The sequence below is a fragment of the Lithobates pipiens genome, unplaced genomic scaffold, assembly GCF_037356315.1.
Source record: "Lithobates pipiens isolate NorthernLeopardFrog02 unplaced genomic scaffold, aLitPip1_a1.2 Scaffold_18, whole genome shotgun sequence".
Taxonomy (NCBI): domain Eukaryota; kingdom Metazoa; phylum Chordata; class Amphibia; order Anura; family Ranidae; genus Lithobates; species Lithobates pipiens.
The window spans coordinates 215,442,266-215,469,157 of record NW_027507758.1 but is presented as its reverse complement, the minus strand read 5'-3'; the positions used below and the strand labels follow the sequence as shown (position 1 = coordinate 215,469,157).

General features: G+C 42.8%; 2 protein-coding genes across 4 annotated transcripts in view; one reads left to right on the top strand and one right to left on the bottom strand.

Moving 5' to 3' along the window:
- The window catches only part of CEBPZ (CCAAT enhancer binding protein zeta), a 310,453-nt gene extending 283,788 nt beyond the window's left edge, over positions 1-26,665 (bottom strand). The window contains exon 1 of the mRNA XM_077486559.1: positions 26,525-26,665. Within this exon, the coding sequence (XP_077342685.1) occupies positions 26,525-26,644 (120 nt within the window). The 5' untranslated portion in view covers positions 26,645-26,665. The remainder of the gene's footprint in view (positions 1-26,524) is intronic.
- NDUFAF7 (NADH:ubiquinone oxidoreductase complex assembly factor 7) overlaps positions 26,597-26,892 on the top strand; it is a 483,664-nt gene continuing 483,368 nt past the window's right edge. For all 3 annotated transcript variants that reach the window (XM_077486562.1, XM_077486563.1, XM_077486560.1), the window contains exon 1: positions 26,597-26,725. The gene's annotated coding sequence lies outside the window, so the exon portion shown is untranslated. The remainder of the gene's footprint in view (positions 26,726-26,892) is intronic.

The window sequence follows — 26,892 nt, the reverse complement described above, 5'->3', positions numbered from 1 at the left end:
ATGTTTGGTAGCATGTGTTGCACCTTTACCCCTAACAATACAGCTCCTGGAGGGACCGTGACCAGAGCCTTGGAAGGACTGACTGTGCTATCGAATGAATTGGCGGAAAACTCAGGTATTAATGATCCATTCACAACCTGGCTTGAAGAATGGTTCGGCAAATGGACTGGATTTATCACATCATGTTTGATCTCAAGCTCTGTGGCTTTGGCTGTTTTGGTCACTTGTGGATGCTGCTGCATTCCCTGTATTTGAGGACTTTCACAAAAACTGATTGAAACTGCAGTCTCAAGAACAATGTATCAAACCCTCTCTACCTCTGAGGAGACCTACGTGGACATTGAAGCTCAACTTAATGACATACAGTCCGAAAGTGTATAACACAGGGACTATCATCGAAATGTGTTGAGATAAAATAGTCACACAAAGAGGAGGGAATATTAGAAAAACAATATTCCTGAGACTGATTTTTAAAACTTACTTCTGAGCAAATTGTTGTATTAACTTGTTGTATTGTTTTGTCTTAACTAACTCCATAGTAAGTTGTAGGATGACTAGGTTTAACTATACATGGTAGCATAAGATTGTACAGGAAACCTTGATAGCCAAAATAAAGTACCATTCTGTACCAGACACACTATCTATGTTTCCTCAGCAAATAGAAGCATAAAGGTGGTATTATTGTAGGTATGAGAGGGGGGGGGGGAGACATTCTTTGGTGGGACTCTTACTGCAGCTTTTGTCTTGTAAGCAAGTCTCCCTTTTGTGGACCACATCAGAAATAAATTGTCTTCTCAATACATCTGGAGTTTTGACTGATCACAAGAGAAGATTCCTAACAATGTACTCTTGTAATTTCTAATAATACCTCATATAAGCTTTCTTATTTCCTTGGGAAATAAATGAGATTTGATTGATCTTAGACCGAGTGTTTGGTTTCATAGCTAACTTTTGTAGTATTGTGATATTAACGATAGCATGTGCTTAGAGTATTACTAGACTAACTAATCTATAGGAACTAGAAAATTTAATACATAACTGATAATAATTTATTTTTTTCAGTTACTTCAAAGATTCGGCCCTGAACCAGAGAATGGGGACGCACAGCATTTCTGTGTGATCCGCAGCCTGTTGCAGTGTAAACTGAGCCTCATGCTTTCGGCCGGCCGATATATCGGCCGATATTTGCCGTTTTTTAATTAATCGGCATCGGCCGATTGAGCTGATAAAAAGGTCGATTTAGAACAGCGGGACTTGGAAATGACTTCTGTAATAGAAGTCAGTGCAAGTTGCCTAAATCGTCATAGAAACGTCTTTCCTCCTCTCTGGGCAGCCTGCCAAGAAAAGAACAGAAAGATACAATGTTTACACTTGAATGAATGAAGTCATCTCAGTGTGTAGAGTTCTCAGTTTAACCATTTAAAGACTAAATCTTTTCTGACACTTGTTGCTTATAAGTAAAAGTCCTGTATTTTCTGCCAGAAAATCACTTAGACCCCCCAAAAAGTATATATATATTTTTAGCAGAGATCCTAGGGAATAAAATAGCGGTTGTTGCAACATTTTTATGTCACACGGCATTTGCGCAGAGGTCTTTCAAATGCATTTTTTTTGGGGAAAAAAAAATACACTAAAATGATTTAAAAAATAAAAATAAAAAACGAAAAAACAGTAAAGTTAGTCCATTTTTTTTTTTCGTCCAAAAGTTTTGAGTACTTGTTTTTATTTTATAGGCTGCTTGCACACTGGAGCGGGCAGACGTTGATGGTAAAATGTTGCTAGTTTTAGCAGTGCTTTACCATCATTTTAGCGGTGCTATTCGGCTGCTAGTGGGGCGCATATAATCCTAGCTAGCGGCCGAAGAGGTTAAATGCGCCCGTGAAGCACCGCTGCCAAATCGCATTGCATGCGCTTGGGCAGTGGTGCCCATTAATATCAATGGGCAGGAGTGGTGGAGAAGCGGTATACACCACTCCAAACCTGCTGCTTGCATCGCCTCAGTGTGAAAGCACTCTGTCTTTCACACAGACTGCAGGGGAGCCGTTTTGCAGGCACTTTACAGGTGCTATTTTTAGCCCAAAAGCGCCTAAAAAAACACCCCAGTGGGAAAGGTGTCTGTTAGGTTTTATGAGATGAAGGGGGATAAAAAAAAAAAAAAAAAATCGGCATCATATATCGGCCATCGGCCGCCATGATTTCTAAATATCGGCATCGGCCAGAGAAAAACCCATATCGGTCGACCTCTACTTAAAACCGTTACCCTCAGTGGAGAAGCTAAACAAGACACTTTGCACAATGTCCATACTAGCCTATGCAGCATCCAAAAAGTGGTAGTCAAATTATGAGCTAAACGTAGCCTCAAATGCGACCCTCGACATCACCACAGGGTCACACAATGTTCCATTTATGTAATTCTTGACAGCATTCACAGAAACTGCAGACCTAATAGAGGAAATGGAGGTCAGAGGGTATGGACATGCTACAGGTTTGGCTGGAGATATGCTATAGAAGACAATACGAAGCTGGGGACATGTTAAATGAGGCTAGTAGAGATCAGTACTATCAATGTTCCCAATTTAGGCTGCTGCGGTCTGAGGGCCACAGGTTAGGCAGCAGGGATCTAGAGCCTAATAATGATACATACTACCCCCTGTAGCACCTCAGCAGGAAATGTAGCCCCCTCTTTCCAACAAGCCACTCCAAGCTCTCACACTTCATATGCGTTCTAGTTGTCATCTTGCAGTTTCAACTAGCTACGGTGCCAAAAACCTCACTACACAGTGTTGGGCGCAAGCACCAGTTAAGAAAAATAATTCATAGACACAGTCCAGTGTCTGACAGGAAAGCAGGATACCCAAGAATTGAGGGGTGGTAGTTGCCATTTTTAACCTCTTCACCTGTTGATTTGCGTGGTGGAGCCTTTCTCACGTGACTGTTTGAGGATGTTGTAGGAAAATGAGAAGACCAAAATATTTTCTATTTTTTCAAAATAAATCCACCAACCACCATGAATAATCTTTCAGAAAATAAAAGATATAGGTTCATGGAAATGTATATTGAAATCTTAAAATTTATTAAAACAGTTTTAAACCCAAAACCAAAAATGAAATATATTGCAGCTTACCAAACATTAGATGTGGTGGCTGCATTCCTTTTTTCCTTCCGTTTTCACTTGGTGATCTGGCCAGTAACACACCTCCTGTATTAGGCTCCATGCACACTGGACGTTAAGATAACGTTATAAAAACGCCAGTAGCTCTGCAGTGAGTCTTAATGTTTATTAGTGTTTTTCCATGTAGGGCGTCATGCGTTTTTTTAGCTTTTTTCTTTTGGACGCACAGGCAGAGGGGTCTTTACCCTGCCTCTAAACGCTACTTAAAGCTTAAGACCCCTTTCACACTGGGGTGTTTTTCAGGCTCTGTAGCACTAAAAATATCACCTCATCTGCAGTCTGCTTGCAGGACGTTAGGAAAAAGTCCTGCAAGCAGCTTCTTTGAGGCAGTTTGCGAGTAGTGTATACACAGCTCCTCCACCTTCCCTGCCCATTGGAATGCACGCTACACAGGCACTTATAACCCTTTTTAACCCCTTCTAGGACGTTCCTCCCTCCATGAGCTCTTTATTGCCAACTCATTTCATCTACTCGCCATTCCCGAAACCTGGCTTCACAAATCTGACCCTGCAACTTCTGCTGCTCTTTACCACGGTGGTCTTCTGTGGACACGCTCCCCCAGACCCAGTGGATGCAAAGGAGGGGGTATTTGAATCCTTTTAGCCCCACATGCACCTTTCAAGTACTCCATCGGCCTCCTTCTCTGTCACTCTCCTCATTTGAGGCGCACTGTATTCGTCTCTTCTCCCCAGTTTCTCTAAGGCTAGCCGTGATCTACCGGCCCCCTGGACCAGTATCAACCTTTCTTGATGACTTATCTGCCTGGCTACCCTACTTTCTCTCTTCTGAAATCCCAATATCATCCTCTGGGATTTTAACCTCCCTACTAATACCAACATTTCTGCAACTTCCAAACTTCTCAGTCTAACCCCCTCTTCTGACCTGAAGCAATGGATACATGCTCCTACTCACTCTGAAGGCAATACCCTTCATAATAGGGGTGCAATGGATTAAAAAAAAAATAAAAAAAAAAAAAAAAAAAAAAAAAAAACTCATGGATCGGATCTTTCCTCGGATCAGAGTCACGGATCGGATCATTTTTTGGATCAGAAAATAATTGAATTTGCAAAAACCTGTGAAAATTCCACCACCACATAGTCCCCACTGTAATATGGCAGAGTGTTGGCTGGGTTTTGCAGAGTATTGGCAGGGTACTGGAGGGATGGCTGTGACTGCAATTGTCACAGAGCAGCGCTGTGGGCACTACAGATCTAGCCCACAGCGCTGCTGCCATCCGAGTACAGATCTGTACACAGAGGGGAGAGAGGAACTGGCGTCGTCATGCCGCCGGTTTACAAGATCGCTCCGTTACTTGAAGGAGCGATCGCACTGTAAACGGCCGACGGGTGCACCAAGATGGCCCCTGCTCCGGAACCAAGCCGAAGCCGCCACCTTTCCTAAGGGCGAGACTGCGGAGCGCTCCACAGATCGCGGCGTGTGCCGATCCGAACTGGGTGACCTGTTCGGATCGGTGACGATCCGTTGCACCCCTACTTGATAACGTCTTTTCCCACCTATGCACTCCATGCAACCTCTCCAACTATCTTTACCCTCTCTCTGATCCCTACCTTATTAACTTCACTGTCTCCCTCCAAACGCCTAACAGTTACCCGTAGAAACCTTCGCCAGCTCAACCCTTCTCTGCGACTGACCACCTCTATGACAAAAATCGCACCACTGACCTAGCCACTTCGGTCTACCACACTTCACTTCTAGCCTTACTGGACACACTGGCCCCCCTCACTACTCACAGAATCAGGCCCAATCCCCTTCAACCCAGGCAAACGGATGATACTAGAAGTCTGAAAAAACACAGTCGTGCAAGACAAAGTCCCAGACAGATTTTAGCCAGTATAAATCGGCCCTCCAAAAAATACAATTCCAGCCTCCTCACTGCCAAGCAGACCTATTTTTCATCACTCATTAAAAAAACTTATCATCCAGTCCCCGTCAACTCTTCTCTAGTTCGTCCTCCACCCACTAACTCACTCACTGCTCAGGAGATCACCAATCACTCCAAAACAGAAGATTGATACAATTCGCAAGGAGATCTATACTGTTGAGATACCCTCCACACCTTACACCTTATGTTCACAGGTAAACAATCATTGCTCCCCTCTTTCAACCCCACCACTATTGACGAGGTTGCTAAATTACTTGCAAACATCCATCTTACCACCTGCCCTCTGGATCCCGTTCCCTTGCAAATGCTACGTTCACCCTCTAGCTCCATTCTACATTCTCAACCCCACATCTTTAATCTCTCCCTCATCTTCATTAAACTCTCTAAAACATGCACTTGTCAGCCCCATACTTAAAAAGCCCTCTCTGGACCCATGCAATCTTAACAACCTATGCCCAATCTCCTTGCTCCCCTTTTTATCCAAAACTCCTTGAGCGTCTAGTCTACAACCAACTGAGCGTCCACCTTGCCGATAATAGCCTTCTTGTACCCCTTCAGTCTGGATTTCGCCCTCAACACTCCACATAAACTGCTCTCCTAAATCTAACAAACAATCTACTAAAGGCCAAAACTAAGGGACACTAATCTGTACTCCTGCTCCTCTGTGCTGCCTTTGATATGGTTGACTACCCCCTCCTCCTCAAAAAACTCCATGCCTTTGGCCTCCACGATTGTACTCTTCGCTGGTTCTCTACCTACTTATCCAACTGCACCTTTAGCGTTACTTACAATTCTATTTCTTCCTCTTCCTTTCTCTGTTGGAGTCCCCCAAGGTTCTGTTCTTGGACCCCTCCTTTTTTCAATCTACACTTCCACCCTGGTTCAGCCGATACCAATACCATCTCTACACTGATGACACTCAAATCTATTTCTCTACCCCTAAACTCACACCAATATTCTCCTCGCATATCACCAATTTACTATCAGATATATCAGTTTGGATGTCACACCACTTCCTCAAACTTATTTCATCCAAAACCGAACTTATAATTTTTCCTCCACCACGTGCCCCCCCCCCCCCCCCCCCCCGATCTGTCAAAATTGATGGCACAACTAACAGCCCATCCCCTCATACCAAGGTTCTAGGTGTAGTCCTGGACTTTGAACTCTCCTTTAAGCCCCATATCCAATCACTGTCCAAATCTTGCTGCCTTAACCTCCGCAACATCTCCAAAATACGCCCCTTCCTAACCAATGACATCACAAAGCTCTTAATTCCCTCCCTAGGGCAAGGCTGGTAATTTCCACCCCCAACCCTAACTCATAACGGAGCACCCAGTCAGTCAATAACTCCAATGTAATGCTGTTACATCAGGGTTATGGGCCGACCAGAAAGAGTAGGGCCGGCAACAGATGGAACTGGTGGGCTCTGGCAGGTGCCACTAGTTGGCTTAGGCAGGTGGCACTGAATTGGAACTGGCAGGTGACACGTGGAATTGACAGATGGCACTGGCAGGTTTCACACTGATCACTCAGCAATTGTGTGAAACTGACAACAGAGGAGCTGTCAGAATTGAGCTTAATGTCGGGGGTGGGTGGGACCCAGCAGCCATCAAACACCAGCCAATGATTGGGCTGCTTAAGAAAAGGGGCAGGGCCACATACACGTAGCGGCCTGCCCAGATCCCATTGGCTATTGTTTGATAGCTGCTGGGTCTCGCCCACCCCCGACATCAAGCTCAAATCTGACAGATCCTCCTCATTTTTACACACTCAGTTGCTCTGGCAACCATCATGCGCAGCGCTGAGTGTGGAGAACGGCGGTCAATGTTAATGCACTGCATGTCTGGGGCATCGGGAGTTATAGTGAGTGGGCTGGTGGCAGACTAGGCGTCAGGGTGCGATTTCTGGTTGCCATGGCGACCTGGGGTTTGTCAAGCCCTGCCCCAATCTGTCCCCTTATCTCCTACTCTATTAGCTTTTAGACGATCCCTGAAAACCCCTCTCTTCAGAGAAGACTATCCTACCCACACCTAACAACTGTATTTTCATTTTGTCCATCTGATCATCCCCCACAGCTACTACCCTTTGTTCCACTTGACCCTCCCTTCTAGACTGTAAGCTCTAACGAGCAGGGCCCTCCGATTCCTCCTGTATTGTAATGTCTTCCCCGATGTTGCAAAGCGCTGCGCAAACTGAAATTTTGGCCGGCGAAACATATCGGGCGAAAATGGCCCTTTCGGCAAAATTTCCGAAAGGAAAAAACGGCCGATAATTGAGCCGAAAATGGGGCGGGGGCCCCCGCCCCTGGTGCCGCCCATCATGGGAGGTGTATAGCGCAGGAGAGCCGCCTCTACCGTCTGGTTCAATAGAGCGCCGAGAACATCACAGCTTTAATTTCAATGGCTGTGTGTTCCCCCGTCGCGCGCCGTCGCATACAGCCCCTCCCCCTTGTTCGGGGAACTTTGATAGACAGATCTCCCGTCCAGATTGAAGCCTTTTGGTTTCACAGCCAGTTCCCTACTACGCAGGCGTAAAGCACCAACTGGCTCGGCGGCGGAGGAGCCGAATCTCCAAGGGACGGCACCGCGCCGTTGTCTCCCAGAAGTTGGGAAGGGTGCGGAGCGGTTCCACTTTTGGCTGGAATGCCGCTTTAAGTGGCTCTTGCTCTTCCTCACTGAGCACTCTTAGCCTAGAAGATCCAACTGGGAGTTCTTCTCCCGGTGGATGATGGTGTGAGAGGGAGAGCGATGAGAGAGTGAGAGTGCTCTCTCCCCCCATCTTCTTTGCCCTTCCCCTCTGCTCTCACCTGGAGCAATTCCCCTCCAGGGAACCTTGGATCACAGACTTCATTAGTAATGGCATGCCGATGAGAGTGGAGATCTCCCCTCAAACATTCAGGATACCAGGTACAGAGAACTGTTCCCAGCTACCTGACAGGCGGAGGCACGCTGCTGCAACAGGAGGAATACCCCCTTTCCTCTCATGACGGAAAGGTATCTCAACTAGAGGCTGCCAGTATTAGTATGAGAAATCCTCTTTGAACTTCTATGGCAGCTCCACAGGCTGAAGGAGAAGGATAGCTCATCCCCCCTGCTTTGAAACTCTTCGGATATCAGTGCTGTGGCTGGGTGAGAAACTTCCAGTTATTTATCTGGTGGAGAGGGGGAATGGAGGCTGTGTAGAGATATTACAAGGATTTTTTTATTTTTTTATTTCCTCCTGCCTCCCCCCACACTCTGGCGTGAAGCCAGAAAGCTGGACTGAGAGGAGTATTTTATTTTTTTTCCCAATGAAGTGGATTGCCTCCCCCTCCCTCTCCTTTTCGTTTCATTGTTTGTCTCAGCTGGGCTGGTATGCACTGAGCTCATTACACTGGTGATGCTGGAAACTTAAAGAGGAAGTAAACCCTGAGGAGTTTACTTCCTCTTTCATTCCCTGTAAGGCCGGGTTCACACTGCTGCGATGCGGTAACGCCGCAAATCCGCAGCGTTTTTCCGCATCGCATTACTCCCGCCGGCAGTTCACACTGCCCTATGCGGACGGCTGGGAGTGTCAATGATATGTTAATGACACCCCCAGATCCGTCCGCATATCGCAGTGCGATCTGCCGACTCGCACAGGAATCGGATCGCATGGTGTGAACCCCCATGCGATCCGATTCTGTTGCGGACCAAAAAAAGGGTCCCGTGCGAGTTTGCTGCGGGAGCGATGCGAATTCAGCCATACTATCTGTATGGCTGAACTCGCATCGCTACGGAGATTGGATGTGATTTGCGGTGCGAATCACATCAGCATCTCCCCCCGCAGCAGTGTGAACCCGGCCTAAAGGCAAAGCATAATGGACTACTATGCATCGCATAGTAGTCCATTATGTGTCACTTACCTGACACAGGAGCCAGCGAAATCACTGCTGTCCCCTGTAGTTCTGAGCATCCATCTTCTTGGTGGGTCTCCGTGGGTCTCGCTGCTCCGGCACTGTGATTCGCCGGAACAGCGATGACGTCACTCCCGCGCGAATGCGCACGGGAGCAGAGACCCATGAAACTATATGAGAGACTGCTAAGGGGTTGTTTACTGAGACAATCCTATTATAATATAAACATCACAGTGAGCCAAGACTCGGAGGATTAACCCCTGCAATACTGGCTGATACCTGGATAATCTTTCTCTCCCTAGTTGCCTGTTATTTCTGGTGCATCACCAACTGGTGGTTATAAAACAAAAAAAAACGTTATTCCTAAAATACAGAACCAGCTCTATAATAGGTGTGGGAAACTGAAAGAGAGCTGGGCTATGGGACAGTTTCACACCAGAACAGAGGATTAACCCAAGTATTTTTTGCAGTTTTATCTGTGTTTTGGTACCATCCTAATGAATTACATAAGCGTATAGCTGTATATTCTGAGGAAACCCTCTGAGGGACTTTTTTTTACATTTAAATACATGTGTGTGTATACCACTCGCACCCAGAGACCCCCAGATGCCTGAACTGCTTCCACCTGAAGAATTTATCTGAGATTGAAGTAGGATACTTCCAAACCCTGTGTCTGGCTATGCCTGGGCATGATATAGAAGCCTTATAAGCCATAACAGTGCAGGGAAGCGCAGAGGCAAAAAAAGGAAAATATATTTTTTTTTCCCCCCCACAGCGCTGTGTACTAACCCTGAAGGCATTGCTTACGCTTACCTTGCATATCCCTAGTGGGGAAAACTATCTACAGTGTGTTGTGTGCCGATATCATAAGTGAATTCTTGCTTAAATTGTTGCTATACTATCGGCTGCCTGGTCGTCTCATGGGCTGAATACAGGGGATATTTGAGAGGTACAAACTGGGCTCAAATCGGACTGGTGAGTGACTTTTGTATTTAAGAAAAATATCAAGCTGCAGACGAAGTGATGAGCAGGAGCTGTGGGAAAAAAAGTTTAATCTGCCTGTAACTTATCACAGATTGTTCTACATTGATTTACTCTTTAAAATAAGCTGAAGGAAATATTAGGGGAAGGGGGTGTAAATACACCTGGTTTGGAAAACCTTGCCCACTTCAGGACTATAACAAAATAGATATAACTGCAAGTGGATACTCATTGGGCTATTTGAAGCTCCTGAAAATCTGGCAGGATTAAATAACAGAGGGGAAAAGAAAACCTTTTTTTTCCCCTCCTGGATGATTACAGTTTGGAAAATATAGAGGTACGCTTTTAATTGACAATATTGAACTATTTTTTTGCTATCGCATTTTTGTACTGGGGAGAAGAGAAGAGAAAAAAAAAAAAAAGTTGCAGGGAGCACAGCCGGTTGCATAATACCTCCTCCCCCGTCTGTTTTCTTTTTTGCTCTGCCCCTCACTGGAGAAGTGGTGCTGGTTCAGCACCCATTTACTAAGTGAAAGCAATATGACCAGAAAGAGGGGAGAAGAGCAGTCACATCAGGAAAATGCCAGGGCACAAACAGCACGTCCGGTAAAAGAGAAGGAAAGGGGAGGCCAGACGGCAGCGGCCGCAGCAGCTAAACTTGAAAGGTTTGCCCATACACCGGAAAATTCCCCTAATAAAGGGCCTCAGCAACAGCCAACAGTAAAAGCTCAATTAGCTCAAGACAGAAAGAGTCAAGGCAAAGTGCAGGGCCAGAAAAGTTCGTCACTAACGGGGACAAAAATGGCAGGCAATAATAAGACAGTAGATGAGAGCTCAGAGCCTATGGTTGAACCTAACTCTCATACCTCCTGTAGTAGAACAAGAGGAACCGTCACTAAAGGATATATTTACCGCCATTAATGAATGCAAGAGCTCATTGAACGGTTTATGTGAACAAATTGAGGGAATAAAGGAGGAATTACTTTTGTTTGGTCAAAAATTGCAGAAAACCACGGAAAGGACTACGGCCCTAGAGGAAAGATTGAGTTCAATGGAAGATGACTTTGTTCCTCTCAAACAGGAAATTAGACTAATACGAGAACAAATGTCTCTCCAGACTTTAAAATTGGATGAAATGGAAAATAGGGCACGTAGGAGCAATGTTCAGGTGGTGGGACTATGTTAGAAAAGTTTTAAATGTTTATTGTGTGACTATTAGAAAAACAATAGTCCTGAGACTGATTTGTTAAAAAGCTTACTTCTGAGCACATTATTGTATTAACTCATTGTATTGTTTTGTCCTAATTAACTCCATAGTAAGTAGGATGATTAGATTTAACTAAATATGATAGCCTAAGAATGTACGGGAATATGGATATCTAATAAAGTGCCAGCCTGTGCCATGACACGTTATTTATGTTCCCTCAGCCAATAGAAGCACGGAGATGTTATTCTTGTGGGATATGTGAGGGCGGAACACTTTCTTTTGTTGAGACTTTTTTCTTCAGCTTTCGTCCTGTAAGCATGTCTCCCTGTTGTGGGCCACATCAGAAATAAATTGTTTGCTTCTCAGAACACCCGGAGTTTTTACTGATCACAAGGGAAATTCCTAACAGACTACCTTAGGGAAGTGAAGAACCTCACCCTGTGGAGTTTCTGGAGAAATGGATTAAAGAGGAGTTTGGGGAGACCGTTTTTTTGCCTCTGTTCGCTATAGAGAGAGCTCATAGTGTTCCAGCTACAGCTCCGTTAACTGATGGACACCCCCGGTCAATGCTCTTAAAGTTTTTAATTATAAAGGATAAAGAAATAATTCTGAGAAAAGCCAGGGAGAAGCAGAATTTTTTTCTCAAAAGTGTCAGGATCTCATTTTATTCAGACTATTCCCCAATGCTACAAAAACGCAGAGCAGAGTTTACAGGGATCAAATACAAATCATGTATGCCCTACTATACCCAGCCCGTCTGAGGATAAGGGCATTGGGAGGGACACAAATTTTTGATACAGTAGCTGAGGCGACAAGATGGCTTGAGGAGAGATAAGAAGCATCTACAGGATGAAGAACTCCAGAAATGATATTATTGGACTTTAGGTTTAATCTAATGGGGAGGGGGGGAGACATATATGCGTGGATATTATAATGTATGGGGCAGGCAATGTGCCAGCCAAGTGGTTGTTTTGGTTGTATTTGTGGGGGGAGTGGGAAAGGTAAGAACAAGTATAATTTAAGAATGGCATGTAATACACTGGGGGGGGGGCTAAGGGTTGGATGAGGGGTTAGTTTGGAGAAAGGTCACGCATCAAACCTTTGGGGGAACCAAAATAGGCAATGGGATGGGGGGGGGGGGGGGGAGCAGGGGAGGTACTTTAACCACATTAAAATCAGTACACAGGATTGTCAAGTGAATAGGGTAAAAAGAGTTTTCTCTTATGCATTACGAAATGGGATTGGTAGAATAATTCAATTGGTTGGTTATTTATGGGTGCAAGATGTTCAGTTTTTTGGAGAAAGGGTCTTAAGCCAACATAATTTGTTATTAATGGAAATGAGTTGCCTCCCAAGTTCTGGTGGCTATAGTCTGGTAGGCCAGGAACGTAATAGAACCCCTGTCTACACAATTTAGTAGTTTGAATATAGCCTCCTGGAATATCAGGGGGCTTGGGAATCCAGTTAAAATGTCTGTCTTCTCAATTATGGAGAAAAACAGAGCGGATTTATTATGTCTACAGGAGACACATTTGACAAAAGACACTATGGGGGGACTCTACAGCAAGCAATTCCAGTTCCAATACCATTCGGTTTACTCCTCATATGCAAGGGGGGGTGAGCATAATGGTTAGACCCGGGATGCTCTTTGTTCCTCAGAAAGTTATAATAGACACGGAGGGACACTATGTGTTTCTACACTGTCAAATAGAAAATAAGCCCTATATTCTGGTAAACATTTATATCCCACCACCCTTTAAAATGGAGGTATTATTTCGGTTAGCAGAATTTCTGGAAGATAAAGAGGGTATACCACTGTTTGCGATGGGGGATTTTAATGAGGTTCTCAATAGGGGAAATGATAGGTTTCCGCCTGGGGCTCAATCAGACAAGGCTTTGGAGAGCCGGTTGGCCCAATTTATGGAAGAATTAGATATGTGTGATATTTGGAGAACCCGGAATCCAACTTTGCAGCAGTATTCGTACTTCTCCAGTTTATATAAAACACTATCAAAAATAGACATGGCGTTTGGAAATAGGGAGGCACTAGGGATAGTAGAAGACATAGTCTATTCCCCAAGGGGAGTGTCGGACCACTCACCTTTAATTTTAACGGTTTAAGCTGAGGACAATTTTTTGCAAAGAGAATGGAAAATAAGTCCATTCTGGTTAGAGTTGATGGGGGGACCAACCGAGGTAAATGAAAAATGAAGAGTTTGTAACTTTAAATGAGGGGACAGCACCAATAGAGGTGGTATGGGACACCCTAAAGGCATTCCTTAGAGGGTTAATAATACAACAGGTGGCAAGGATTAAGACAAATTCTAGGAAATGGGAAGAGAGTATCAGAGAGGAAGTGGTGGAGGCTGAAAAACAATATGTGGAAGACCCAACCCCTGAAAAACAGGAGAAGAAGCTTAGAAGCCAGCAGAGATATAGAAATGTTGTTATGAGAAAGGTGGAGAATAAGCGCCTGTTTTAGAGACAAGTGGCGTTCGCGGATGGGGAGAGTGTAGGCCGTATGCTTGCTAGGCTGGTTAAAACCAACAACTCCCTGTCAGGGATCACGGCGATTAGGCTGCCGGGGGGAGGGGGGGAGATCTCCTCTCGGACCTCTTAAATTCTGGACTCATTTAGGCAGTATTATTCAAAGCTATATAAATCTAGACAGAAAGAGGAGGGGGGGGGGGGAATGGGATCGATTTTTTGAAGGGATAGAAATGCCAACACTGTCAGAACAAGCAAATGAAGAACTAGAGAGCCCCATAACCCTGGAGGAAGTACAGTGCGCTGTGGCCAGGATGGCCAATCAGAAGTCTCCAGGACCAGGTGGTCTTCCAGTAGAAATTTATAGATGGTATGGGGAGGTGCTTATCCCAGAACTATTGAAGGTACTGGAGGATGTGGTATCAGGAGGGGGGCTGCCTATTTCAATGTCAGAAGTCACCATAATAGTGCTGCCAAAAGAAGGGAAAGACCCTAAGGACACTGCATCATATAGGCCAATATCATTGTTGTGCTCTGATGTGAAAATACTTGCAAAAGTATTGGCAGCAAGGGTGAATAGACATATACAAAAACTTATACACCCAGATCAATCTGGGTTTATAGCAAATAGGGCCACCAGTGTTAACATCAGGAGGGTGTATTTAAACTTACAGATTCCGAAGCTAAACATGGGATCGCGGGCCATAGTATCTCTAGATGCCGCTAAAGCTTTTGATAGCTTGGAGTGGGGGTATCTATGGCGGGCTCTGGAGAGGTTTGGGTTCGGACCCACCTTTATAGGTTGGGTAAAAGCACTTTATAGCAGAATAGAGCAAAAATAAAAATTAACAACATGTATTCTGACCCGATAGAACTTCAGAGGGGTACACGACAGGGATGTCCCCTGTCGCCCCTGTTGTTCGCTTTGGCAATTGAACCATTGGCAATTGCCATTAGAGCAGCAGGGGCGATAGAGGGATTTACAAGAGAAGCGGGTGAAGATAGGATTGCATTATATGCAGATGATATCCTGTTCTTTCTTGGGGATATAGATGTATCCTTAGTGACGGCCATGAATATAGTGGAAAACTGTGGACGGATATCAGGGTTGGCAATTAATTGGGAGAAGTCTGCATTGCTACCCCAATAAGCTCTCTGCCACCTGCAGTTGCTCAACTGCGGGTGGTAGACAGAGTGAAATACTTGGGAATTTGGCTAACAAGGGACCCAAACCAATATATAAAAGATAATCTTGCTCCCCCTCCTGTTTACATTTAGTCAGAGGCGGGACATTTGGAAACATCTACCTTTGTCAGTAGCTGGCAGAATTAATTTCATTAAAATGGTCTGGATGCCCCAGTTGTTGTATTATTTACACAACACCCCAGTTTGGATAAGAATGGAATGGTTCAAAAAGATTGAAAATTTAGGGAACTAATATGGAAGAAGAGACAACCTCGTATAGGCCTACAGACACTGCAGTTACCAATAAAAGAGGGGGGAGCAGCAGTCCCACACCCCCGCTATTTTCTGGCCGCTCAGCTACAGCATTTGAGGGGCTGGGACAGGGTGGAGGATAGGAATAAAAAGGAGCCGATGCTGTTGCAGGGAGCCAAGCATGTTAAACTAGTGGAAGCTCTGGAAGCTGACTCATTCCTTTCTGAATGCCCTACACTAAGATTAATTACAAAGGTCTGGCAGGCAGTAAAAAAAGGAACGGGATACGTAAGGGCCAACAGAATATACCCCACTGTGGGATAATAAGCACTTTCCAGACCTGACGCCTATAGGTAAAGTAGGTGATAACTATATGAGGGGAGTAGGTTGAAGTCTTTTGAGGAGCTGAGGAGGGAGTATGGTGTTCCTAACCACTTGTTTTTCCGATACCTTCAGATAAGACATGCCCTACAAACACATTTTAGAAATCAAATGGTAGTATGGTGTAAAACCCCTCTTATTCAAAAAGTGGTGAATAGGGAGTCATCTAAGGGATTGATATCTGAGATATATGCACAGCTCTGCAGTAAATTTATTACTAGGGACGGATTGGTTAGAAAAAAAAAAATAAATAAATAAAAAAAAAAATAAAAAAAATGGTGGGAAGAGGATCTTGGAGTAAAGATAACAGAAGCACAGTGGAGAAAGATATTAGAAGGTAGTGCCCTGGTCTCAGCGTCCCCTGCACAAAAAATGTCCCAGCTATTTTTTTTACATAGGGCTTATTATATCTCGAAAAAACTTTTTGGATTTGGTTATAGAGTGGACGCTAAATGTCCAAGGTGTCAAGAAACTGGGGATTTGATACATATGATGTGGAAGTGCCCAAAATTATTTAGGTACTGGACAGGAATAGTGGAAGTTATTAACAATACTTTTGGGACCATGCTTAAACTGGGGGAGGAGATATGCTTATTGGGAAAAATAGAAGACGGGAAGATATCGGAAAAAGTTAAAATAGCAGTGATAAGGGGCCTATTTCAGGCACGAAAGTTAATAGCCCAGAACTGGCAATCGGTAAGATCCCCCACGTGTGAAGAATGGATAAAGGTGATGAATGATACTGAATGGAGGGAAAAAGTGGTATACACTAGAACAGGAGTGCCAACCAGACGAAGACCAAGAGCCACATTTTTTACCGAGTTACCGCAAAGAGCCACATCACACGCATGGGCACACAAGAATATCACCCCATCCCTTCCTCATACACACATACTTTTGCTCAGCTGGATTTATTGTAAATGTCACACACTGTTTTAACACCACAAAGACCACAGGTCAGTAATCTTCCTTTGAAAGTACATCCATGTGACAGAAGACAGCAGCTCATCTAATTTCCAAAATACAAATTGTCTTACAAACAGTGAACTGGTCAGGATAACAATAAACAGTTAATGGGTCTTCTAGCCTGAACTAGCAGTAAATTCTTCCAAAAAACATCACAGAAAGCATGCAGCACACACAGAGCTCTGGATAAATAAGTGAAAAGAAGCTGAAATGGTTAACAGCCAGCAGTGTGTCACACTATCAACAGACAGAGAATGTGCTGAGCAGATCTTATCAGTGTTCAGGTGAAATGTTATTAAAAAAAAAAAAAAAAAAAGTACAGAGCAAGACAGAGGGAGAAGGGAGGACAGATCAGTAACCTGCACACTTGTGGCCATACCTTTTTGTATCTCATCGGCTTCAGATACAGCATGTTTCTCCTTCCTCTGCCCCCCTTCAGCCTCACTCCAGCGCCTATGTATTCAAATGTGGCGGGCTGGGGACACTATACGCTGATTGGCTGTTGATGTGTGGGAGGAGCGGAGGAGTGCAGAGACTCGGGCTGCCTGTCACCGCAATGAAAAAGCCCGAACACAAAAGCCGCAGGAAACCGATCAAAGAGCCGCATGCGGCTCGAGAGCCGCGGGTTGGCCACCCCTGCACTAGAAGAATGAAATTTGGTGTTTTTTTTAAGTTGTGGACACCATGGTTGGATAAAATGGGTTGTCCACCATAAAGGGCATCAATGGGCACATGGTAAGAGAGAATTAAAACACTGAGGAGATGATATAAGGAAGGGAGAATAGATTAGAAGAGTGACAAAGTAATCTATGTGAGGGAAAGTAGGATAATGGTAATATATTTATTGTTTACTAATTACACAAACAAATAAGGCACAGTAAAAGGGTGGTTGAAAGATAAGGCACTAGGAGGGAATTGGGGGGGGGTTTAAATGGTTATAGAAAGAATAATGTATGTAGGGAGCTACTAATCGTGACACTGATGGAATGGTGTAAGATTATCTCTTTGTAGTTTCTTTATTCTTAACAGTATGTACATTTTATAGGTTTATAAAATAAAAAAGATTTTTATTTATTTTTTTTTATTAAAAAGGAAGCTCTTCTTCCACTCCCTGCTCACAACCTTCTGGGACACAGCAGAGTGCGCCTTGCGCAGTCGGCTGCCCACAGTTCACATGCCGGTGTCAGAGACCAAAGACTGGTGAACAAAATAGTGTTCTATCGCATGCGCAGGACGGAGCCGCACTCCAGCTGATTTCTCGATCAGCTGGAGTGACATGACCATGGCACATGTGCACATCACAGGAGGCATTTTCCGATGGGAGAGGGAATTTCACGAACACAACTGAAAGCTATTCACAGAGCAGAGGAGGACACCGTAGTTGTTATATTATGCCTCGCTGTTGCAGGGCAGCTTGTGGCTGTGTTGAAGGGCAAGTTTTGTCTGTGATGCAACCCGACACAGGCAACAGGTGCCGATCAAGACACTAAAGCCACCGCGCAACACTGACAAACGGCGACCTTGAGCAGACTGAAATCCTGTCCCACAATAGCGAGGCACAATGAGGACTAAGGTGTCCCTCTGTTCTGGGAATAGCTTTTAATAGCGTCCATGACATTCTCTGTCGTGTCGAAAAATGCCTCCTCTGATGTACGCATATGCCATGGTCACATCACTCCAGCTGATCTCCAAATGTGCGGCTCTGTCCTGCACATGTGAGGGCACTTTATTCGACACACTGGTCAGGTGTTTAGTAAAGGTCAACAGCTAGTTTTTGCAGCTTCTGACTTTAGATTTATGAAGAAATGACTGAAAAACGGCTTTAGGTGTACTCAGACTATAAAAAAAAAAAAAAAAAAAAAAAAGGAATAGAAGATATTTTTAGACTAGAGCAATCCCATAAAAACAAGAAAAGGAATAATAGTTGACAAGACAGTGAATTGCAATGTAAGCTAATTACAAAAAGAGAAGAGTTGAAAGAATTAATAGAATTAGAAACGAGTAAAACTTACTTTAAGATAGCAAAGGAAAGATATCAATGGGGGAATAAAAATTGTAAAAATCTAGCCAGAATGTTGAGGAAAAAAAAAAGGTCCATATTTTATCCAACATAAAACAGGAGCCCTGGTATATAACACTAAAGATATAGTTGAAGTATTTAGAAAATATTATAATTGATAATACAATTGTATTCAGTGAAAAGATTCCAAATAGGTCAAGCAGAGTTTAATAGAAGAGGAAAAATTTAAGAATATGTTACACAGGCTAAAGCTAAAATCCCTGCTCTGTCGGAGGAGGTAGTGCACCAATTGGAGATTACAGTACATGTGGTAAATCAAGCAGTAATGGGATCAGTAGGGAGGAAAAGCCCAGGGACGGATGGCTTCATAATAGAAAATTTTAAAAAATTTAGGGAAATCCTAGTTCCGAAACTCTGTTCATATTTCAATGGGTTGGGAAAGGGATACGGGTTGAGCGAAGAAGCCTCGAGAGGGACAATTACAACAGTTCTAAAAGAAAGTAAAGAAAATACACTCTGCCCTAACTATAGACCGATAACGTTAATGAATATAGATACGAAATTGTTCTCTAAAGTAGCAGCCATCAGAATAAAAAAGCTAATGCAGAGTTTAGCTCATCCTGACCAGTCCAGTTTTGTGGAAGGGAGAGAAAGTAGGGATAATGGAATAAGAACATTGCTTCTCCTTCAGAGAATGAGGGAGAACGGAATCCCCAGTCTGTTCTTGTCGATTGACGTAGAAAAAGCGTTCGACCGAGTAAACTGGAGATTCATGATGGGTACCATGGAGGCAATGGGTTATGGTCCCAGGGTGATAGAATGGATCAAGGTACTGTATAGAAGCCCAACGGCGGCAATAAGAATAAATGGAGCATTATCTTCTCCCTTTGAATTGTTTAACGGAACAAGGCAGGGATGTCCACTATCTCATCTCCTATTCGTTTTGACATTGGAGCCGTTAATGATGACAATAAGAAATAACCCCTACATAGGAGGGGTCAGGGTAGGAGAGGAGATACACAAGTAAGCCACATTTGCGGATGACATATTTTATGTCTCAGAACCCCGAATCTCTATGCCTAACCTATTGAGAGCCTTAAAAGAATATGGAGACTTATCCAATTTAAAGATAAATATAGGAAAATCAGAAATATTGAACATGATTATACCCCCAAAAGAAATGCAGAATCTTCAAGTGGAATTTCCTTTCCTATGGAAGAACACAGGAATTAAATACTTAGGAATAAAGCTTACATCATCTATTGGAGATATTTATAAGGAGAATTATATTCCACTGATAAATGATCTTAAAGAAGAAATAAGGAGAATGACAATAAAGACTGTCTTGGTTTGGTAGAATAAATGCCCTAAAAATTGTCATATTACCTAGAATATTGTATACGTTTCAGATGCTTCCGGTCTATACACCCCCTGTATACTTCAGAATCATTAGAATCTTAATTTCAAAATTCATCTGGAAAAATAAGAAACCCAGAATCTCCCTAAAGATGCTGCAAAAGGATAAGGATCAGGGAGGAGTAAGTGTGCCAGATTTAAAAAAATATTACGAGGCTGTGATAATAACTAGGGTGGTAGAATGGACTAGACAGAATAGTAAAAAAAGGTGGGTGGGAATATAGTACTGTTTTGTCAGACACAAATTTGGGAAAAATTATTTGGTTATCACCACAATACCGAGCACTTGGACGAAATACACCTATATTAACCACTAATGCGATTAGGATATGGGACGATATGCACAAACACAAAAAATTGGAATATAATTCTCCACTTATATACTTAAAAGAGAATAATTTCTTACCACCTGGAAAGAGGGAATGGGGAGGAAATTGGATGAAAGCAGAAAATGCTCAGCTTAGACACATAATACACGGAGGGAAAATAATAGCACAAGAAAAGTTAGAGGGGAGAAAATAAATGTTTGAACTAAATGAATGGCGATATCTCCAGCTCAGACACCAGGTCTCGGCCCTACCGGGCCCTCTGAGAGGCGGAGAAGTGACAGCCTTGGAGCGCAAGTGCGGCAGCATGAATAGGAACCTCTCAGATATATAAGATTTTGACGAGGGAGGAGGAGGTGGAGATACTGCCATATATAAAAAAATAAAAATAAATAAAAATGGGAGAGGGAAATAGGACCACAAAATGATAAACAAGAGTTAGGTAAAATATTGAAACTGGCCCATGGCTCATCAGTCAATATAGGAATGAAGGAAAAACTATAAGTGCATAGTGAGATGGTACAGAACACCGGACATAGTAACAAAATATCGATGTGGGCAATCGGGTGAGTGTTGGAGGGGATGTGGACAGACAGGATCCATGGCCCACCTGTGGTGGAATTGTCCAAAGATTAAGAAATATTGGGAGGAAATATTAAAATATATAGAAAAGATAAAATGTTTGTGTCCCAAAAAACCCATGGGCATGCCTGTTCCATGAGACAGAATTATCCTTAAAGTGGTTGTAAACCCTTTCAACACACTTTGACATACAGGTACGCCTTAATCTAGAAATATCTAAGAAATATCTCCTAAACCTATACGGTTTAGGAGATATTTGTCCGAAGACAGGAACCGATGTCTATGGCGCATGCGCCGTAGACAGCGGCACGCAGGCGCACTGAGCGCGGCATCGTCATTATGGCATAGTAGTCCATTATGCTTTGCCTTTGCAGGGAATGAAAGAGGAAGTAAACCCATCAGGGTTTACTTCCTCTTTAAAAAAGGTATAGTAGATCCCTGATACCCCAACTATTAAATATTGCTAAAAGGAAGATCCCGAAGAAATGGAGGGAACTGGAAGAGCCCACGATAAAAGAATGGTTTGGGAAAATAGACAATATCTTTAGGATGGAATATTTTGACATATAGCGAGATCTATGAGTTATAGGGATATTTTGAAAGGGGGGGGGGGGGACAAAAAAAAAGGGGGGGGGGAGTAAGGTTTAAAGTATAAAGAGACAAAGAAATAGGAAATAGACAGGATTAAGATCACGTGTGGACGGGTTAGGGCCTATGGAGTATGGATAAGGAACATTTGATATTGCCCTTCTTGTTGTATTGCTGCTGTACAATCCTATAGATATGATTCTAGAGATTTAAATAAAGAATTTAAAAAAAAAAAAAAAAAAAAGGAAAAGAAAAAAAGGAGGTTGGACCAACTTGAGCATTGATTGCGGTGGTAAGGAGCTTATATCAGGCAAGAAAACGAGTGGCACAAAAATGGCAATCATCGACCCCCCCCCCAACCCCGGAGGATTGGGAGAAAACTATGAATGAAGTAGTATGGTTAGAAAAAGCAATCCTAACTAAACAAGGAAATTATTGTACGTTTATTAAAATATGGAACCCTTGGCTGCAGAAAATGAATGCCTCTAGTTAAGTGATGGCCCCTTAGTGATATACAAATAGTGAGGTTGGAATAGGGGACATATAGCATAGGGGTAGGGCCTAAACAATGAATCGATTAAATCGACAACTAATCGATTATGAAATGAATCGATTACCATTTTCATATTCAAGTAATTGGCCAGGAACATAATAGGGTTAAAAAAAATAATAGCCCTTTATAGTAAAAAAATATAATCACTACTGTAAATATTACTTTCACTGTTCTACAGTAAAAAAAATTAATCCCTTCCAGTAGTGATTATTTATTTTTTGTACTATAAAGGGCTAATTTTAGTTTTTTTAACCCCATTATGTCACTAAACGTCTTAGACCTGGTTCACATCTATAAGTTTATTGGTGCTTTTTGCAGAAACAAAACAGTTAATTTACATGCTTTCCTATTGGACATGTTCATATCTGTGCTTTTTTTCAGCTGCTGCATATTTGGAAAGGGTCAGGGACTTTTAACGCAAAATTGAGCTTTTTTGGTTCAATATACTTCAATGGAGAAGCTGCAGAAAAGAATGTAATGTGTTTTTGCAGCTATTTGTGTTTTTTTAATCTGCCCAAAAAAAAAAAATGCCAAAAACACAAATTGCAGTAAAATCACGTGCACAAAAATCACTGCAGAAACAGATCAAAAGCAAAAACTGCATAGGTGTGTACCAAGCCTTATGCTGTTCACATGGATCAATTTTCAGATGAGAATATTCAGATGAAAAACCTTTGTACATTCGCTGAATGAAAGAATTTTGTTTGAAATTTTCACTTAATTTTCTGAACAAAAACCACATACACTGTCTGAAAATTCCTTTCACCAAGAAGTTTTCTATCATCTCCAAATTTTTCCTTCGCTGTGGTTGAAAATTAATGTCAATTTGACCCACTTTTTTTTAAAGTTTATTAACCGATTAATCGAAACAATAATCGGCCAGCTAATCGATTATGAAAATAATCGTTAGTTGCAGCCCTATATGAAATTAATCGATTACTATTTTCATAATCAATTAATTGGCCAGTAACATAAGGGGGTTAGAAAAAAAAAACTAAAATGAGCCCTTTGTAGTACAAAAATATAATCACTACTGTAAATATTACTTTCACTGTTCTACGGTAAAAAAAATGAACCCCTTCCAATAGTGATTATTTGCTTTTTTGTAATATAAAGGACTAATTTTAGTCTTTTTAACCCCATTATGTTACTACACGTTTTAGGCCTGGTTCTCATCTATATGTTTTTTGGTGTTTTTTGCAGAAACGCACTACAGTTCATTTACATGGTTTCCTAAGGGACACGTTCATATCTGTGCTTTTTTCAGCCGCTGCATATTTGGAAAGGGTCAGGGAATTAACGCAAAGCGATGCTTTTTTTGGTTCAATATACTTCAATGGAGAAACTGCAGAAAAGAATGTAATGCGTTTTTGCAGCAATTTGTGTTTTTTAATCTGCCCCCAAAAAAAACAAAACAAAAAAAACGCAAATTGCAGTAAAACCACGTGCGCAAAAATCAAAACGCACTGCAGCAACAGATCAAAAGCAAAAACTGCATAGGTGTGTACCGAGCCTTATGCTGGCCTCACGGATCAATTTTCAGGTGAGAATATTCCGATGAAAAATCTTTGTACATTCGCTGAATGAATTTTGTTTGAAATTTTCCCTTCATTTCTGACAAAAACCACATTCACTGTCTGAAAATTCCTTTGATGAAGAAGTTTTCTATTTCCAAATTTTCCCATCACTGATGTTGAAAATGAATTTGACCCACTTTTTTTTTTTTTTTTTAAGGTTATTAACCACTTAAGGACCGCCGCATGTAGATATACGTCGGCAGAACACCATGTACAGGCACAAGCACGTACCTGTACGTGCTTGCCTTCCAGCGGGTGGGGGGGTCCGATCGGACCCCCTCCCGCTGGCTGCGGAGGTCCGTTTCGCTTCAAGAGCGATCCGGGCTGAGGGGGATGGCCGTTGGTTTCTGGCCATCCTCTCTCGATCGCTCCTGGCGAATGAGAAGCTTCCCCTGCCTGTGTAGTGTAAACACAGGCAGGGAGGAAGTGATGTCACTCTCCTCGGGGTGGTCTTTTTGACCGGACTGCGAGGAGAGCAGAGATAGTAAGTGCACCAATCACTACACTGACATGTAGGTACACAGGCACACAAATCACCCCCCCCCCCCCCCCGTCACAGGGTCACTGATTGCAGTGATCATTTATTTACTGATCACTGCATTTAGTGTCAGTTGTGACAGTAAAAAGTCTCAGGGCAGTTCGTGGAAGGTCCAGTGTAGCCCCCTACCCCCCCCCAATAAAGGTTTAACCCCCTGATTGCCCCTAGAGTTAACCCCTTTTGCCAGTGTCACTAAGCGATTGTTTTTCTGATCGATGCATTAGTGTCACTGGTGCCGCTAGGTAGCTAGTTATGTTTTTAGGTTCACCGCCAGGTTTTTATAGCATTAGGTACTCCCATATAGGTTTTAACCTCCTGATTGCCCTTAGAGTTAACCCTTTCACCAGCGATCACTGTATAAGTGTCATTGGTGAGGCTGGTTAGCCAGTTAGTTATTTAGGTTCCCCGTCAGGTTTTTATATAGCGTCAGGGACCCCCATATACTACCTAATAAAGATTTTAACCCCCTGATTGCCCCTAGTTAACCAGTGATCACCATATAAGTGTTACGGGTGACTCTGGTTAGTTTGATTTTTATAGCATTTGGGCACCCACCATTTATTACCCAATAAAGGTTTAACCCCCTGATGACCCGGCGGGTGATATCAATTAGGTTTTAGGGTCAGGGTCTGCGTCGCCCCAGGCAGTGCTAGGTTAGTGCCAGTACCGCTAACACCCACGCGCAAAGCACACACCTCCTGTAGTGGTATAGTATCTGAACGAATCATTATCTGATCTATACTAGCGTTCCCAGCAGTTTAGGGTTCCAAAAAAACGCATTGTTAGCGGGATCAGCCCAGATACCTGCTAGCACCTGCGTTTTGCCCCTCCGCCCAGCCCACCCAACTGCAGTCTCGATCGATCACTGTCACTTACAAAACACTAAACACATAACTGCAGCGTTCGCAGTCAGGCCTGATCCCTGCGATCGCTAACAGGTTTTTTTGGTAGCGTTTTATATTTAAATCCTGAAGGTGGTGCTTGGCTTTCGGGGTCCCGTACGCGGATAGGCTGCCAAGAAGTCCCCCACATGTGGTATCCCCGTACTCAGGAGAAGCAGCAGAATTTATTTTGGAGTGTAATTTCACTTATGCCCATAGCATATGTGAGCAATATATCATTTAATGACAACTTTGTGCAAAAAAAAAAAGTTTGTAATATTCCCGCAACTTGTGGCAAAATATAAAATATTTCATGGACTCAACATGCCTCTCAGTAAATAGCTTGGGGTGTCTACCTTCCAAAATTGGGTCATTTGGGGGGGGGGGGGGGGGTTTGTGCTATTTTGGCATTTTATGGCCTTCGAAACTGTGATAGGTAGTGAGGAGTGAAATCAAAAATTTACACCCTTAGAAATCCTGAAGGCAGGGATTGGTTTTCGGGGTGCTGTACGCGGCTAGACTCCCAAAAAGTCCCACATATGTGGTAGCCCCGTACTCAGGAGAAGCAGCAGAATATATTTTGGGGTGCAATTCCACATATAACTATGGCATGCGTGAGCAATATATCATTTAGTGACAACTTTTTGTAAACGTTTATTTTTTTTGTGTGTCATTATTTAATCACTTGGGAAAAAAAAATTAAAAAATATTCAATGGGCTCAACATGTCCCTCAGCAATTTCCTTAGGGTGTCTACTTTCCAAAATAGGGTCATTTGTAAGGGGGGGGGGGGGGGGGGGGGTTTGTACTGCCCTGCTATTTTAGCACCTCAAGCTCTGTAAATTCCTGAAAATGTACTCTAGTTTGTAGACGCTATAACTTTTGCGCAAACCAATAAATAATGACATTTTATTTTTACTAAAGACATGTGGCTGAATACATTTTGGCCTAAATGTATGACTAAAATTAAGTTTATTCGATTTTTCTTATAACAAAAAGTAGAAAAACATTTTTTTTTTCAAAATTTTCAGTCTTTTTCCTTTTATATCGTAAAAAAATAAAAATCGCACAGGCAATCAAACACCATCAAAAGAAAGCTCTATTTGTGGGAAGAAAAGGACGCAAATTTCGTTTGGGTACAACAACATTGCATGACCGCGCAATTACCAGTTAAAGCAGTGCAGTGCGAAATTGTAAAAAGACCTCTGGTCCTTAGGCTGATAATCGGTCCAGGGCTTAAATGGTTAACCAATTAATCGAAACAATAATCAGCCAACTAATCGATTATGAAAATAATCGTTAGTTGCAGCCCTACATAGGGGAAATTAACATGGGGGGGGGGGGGGGGAATAGTAGGAATAATGGCAAAATGTTTATGTGATTGGTTAATGAAACTGAAATTTGGGATTTTATTGTATGGTTTTGTACAAAGTGGATTTTGGAAAAAAAAAAATAAAGGAGAAAAAGTGTACTCAGACTATTATATGAACATGCCTGAGCTCATCTCTAGAGATTACATATTGCTTCCCAGCCCCCTATCACCTATGTGCAAGGGCTGCTGCATGTCTGATCAAGCCCTAAAACTGAGCACATTTTCGCTATTTACAAGATATGAGTATGAGGCAAAGCATACCTTAGTGCCTCCTAACCGCATGACTTCTTCCAGGGTAAAGTCACCGTCCACGTCGTCTTCTTTATCAGATTCCATATCCATATGGCCGACACCCAGCTTCTGCACTATCCTTGGCTCCATGAATCCCCGTGCTACCAGGACACAAACTTGCTAGAGTTCACCAACCGGGAACACGTGAGAAGAATTGTCAACCGGAAACCTGTGAGTCCTGTCCCAGCTGTAAACACAGTCATCGCTACGCTAAGTGCTATAACGGCATTGTATTGTATAACACCGACGCTGGATTATTATTATTATTATTATTATTATTTTTACTTAATATAATCATATACACATATTAAATCGCTTGAAAATTACAGGTCTCCAGA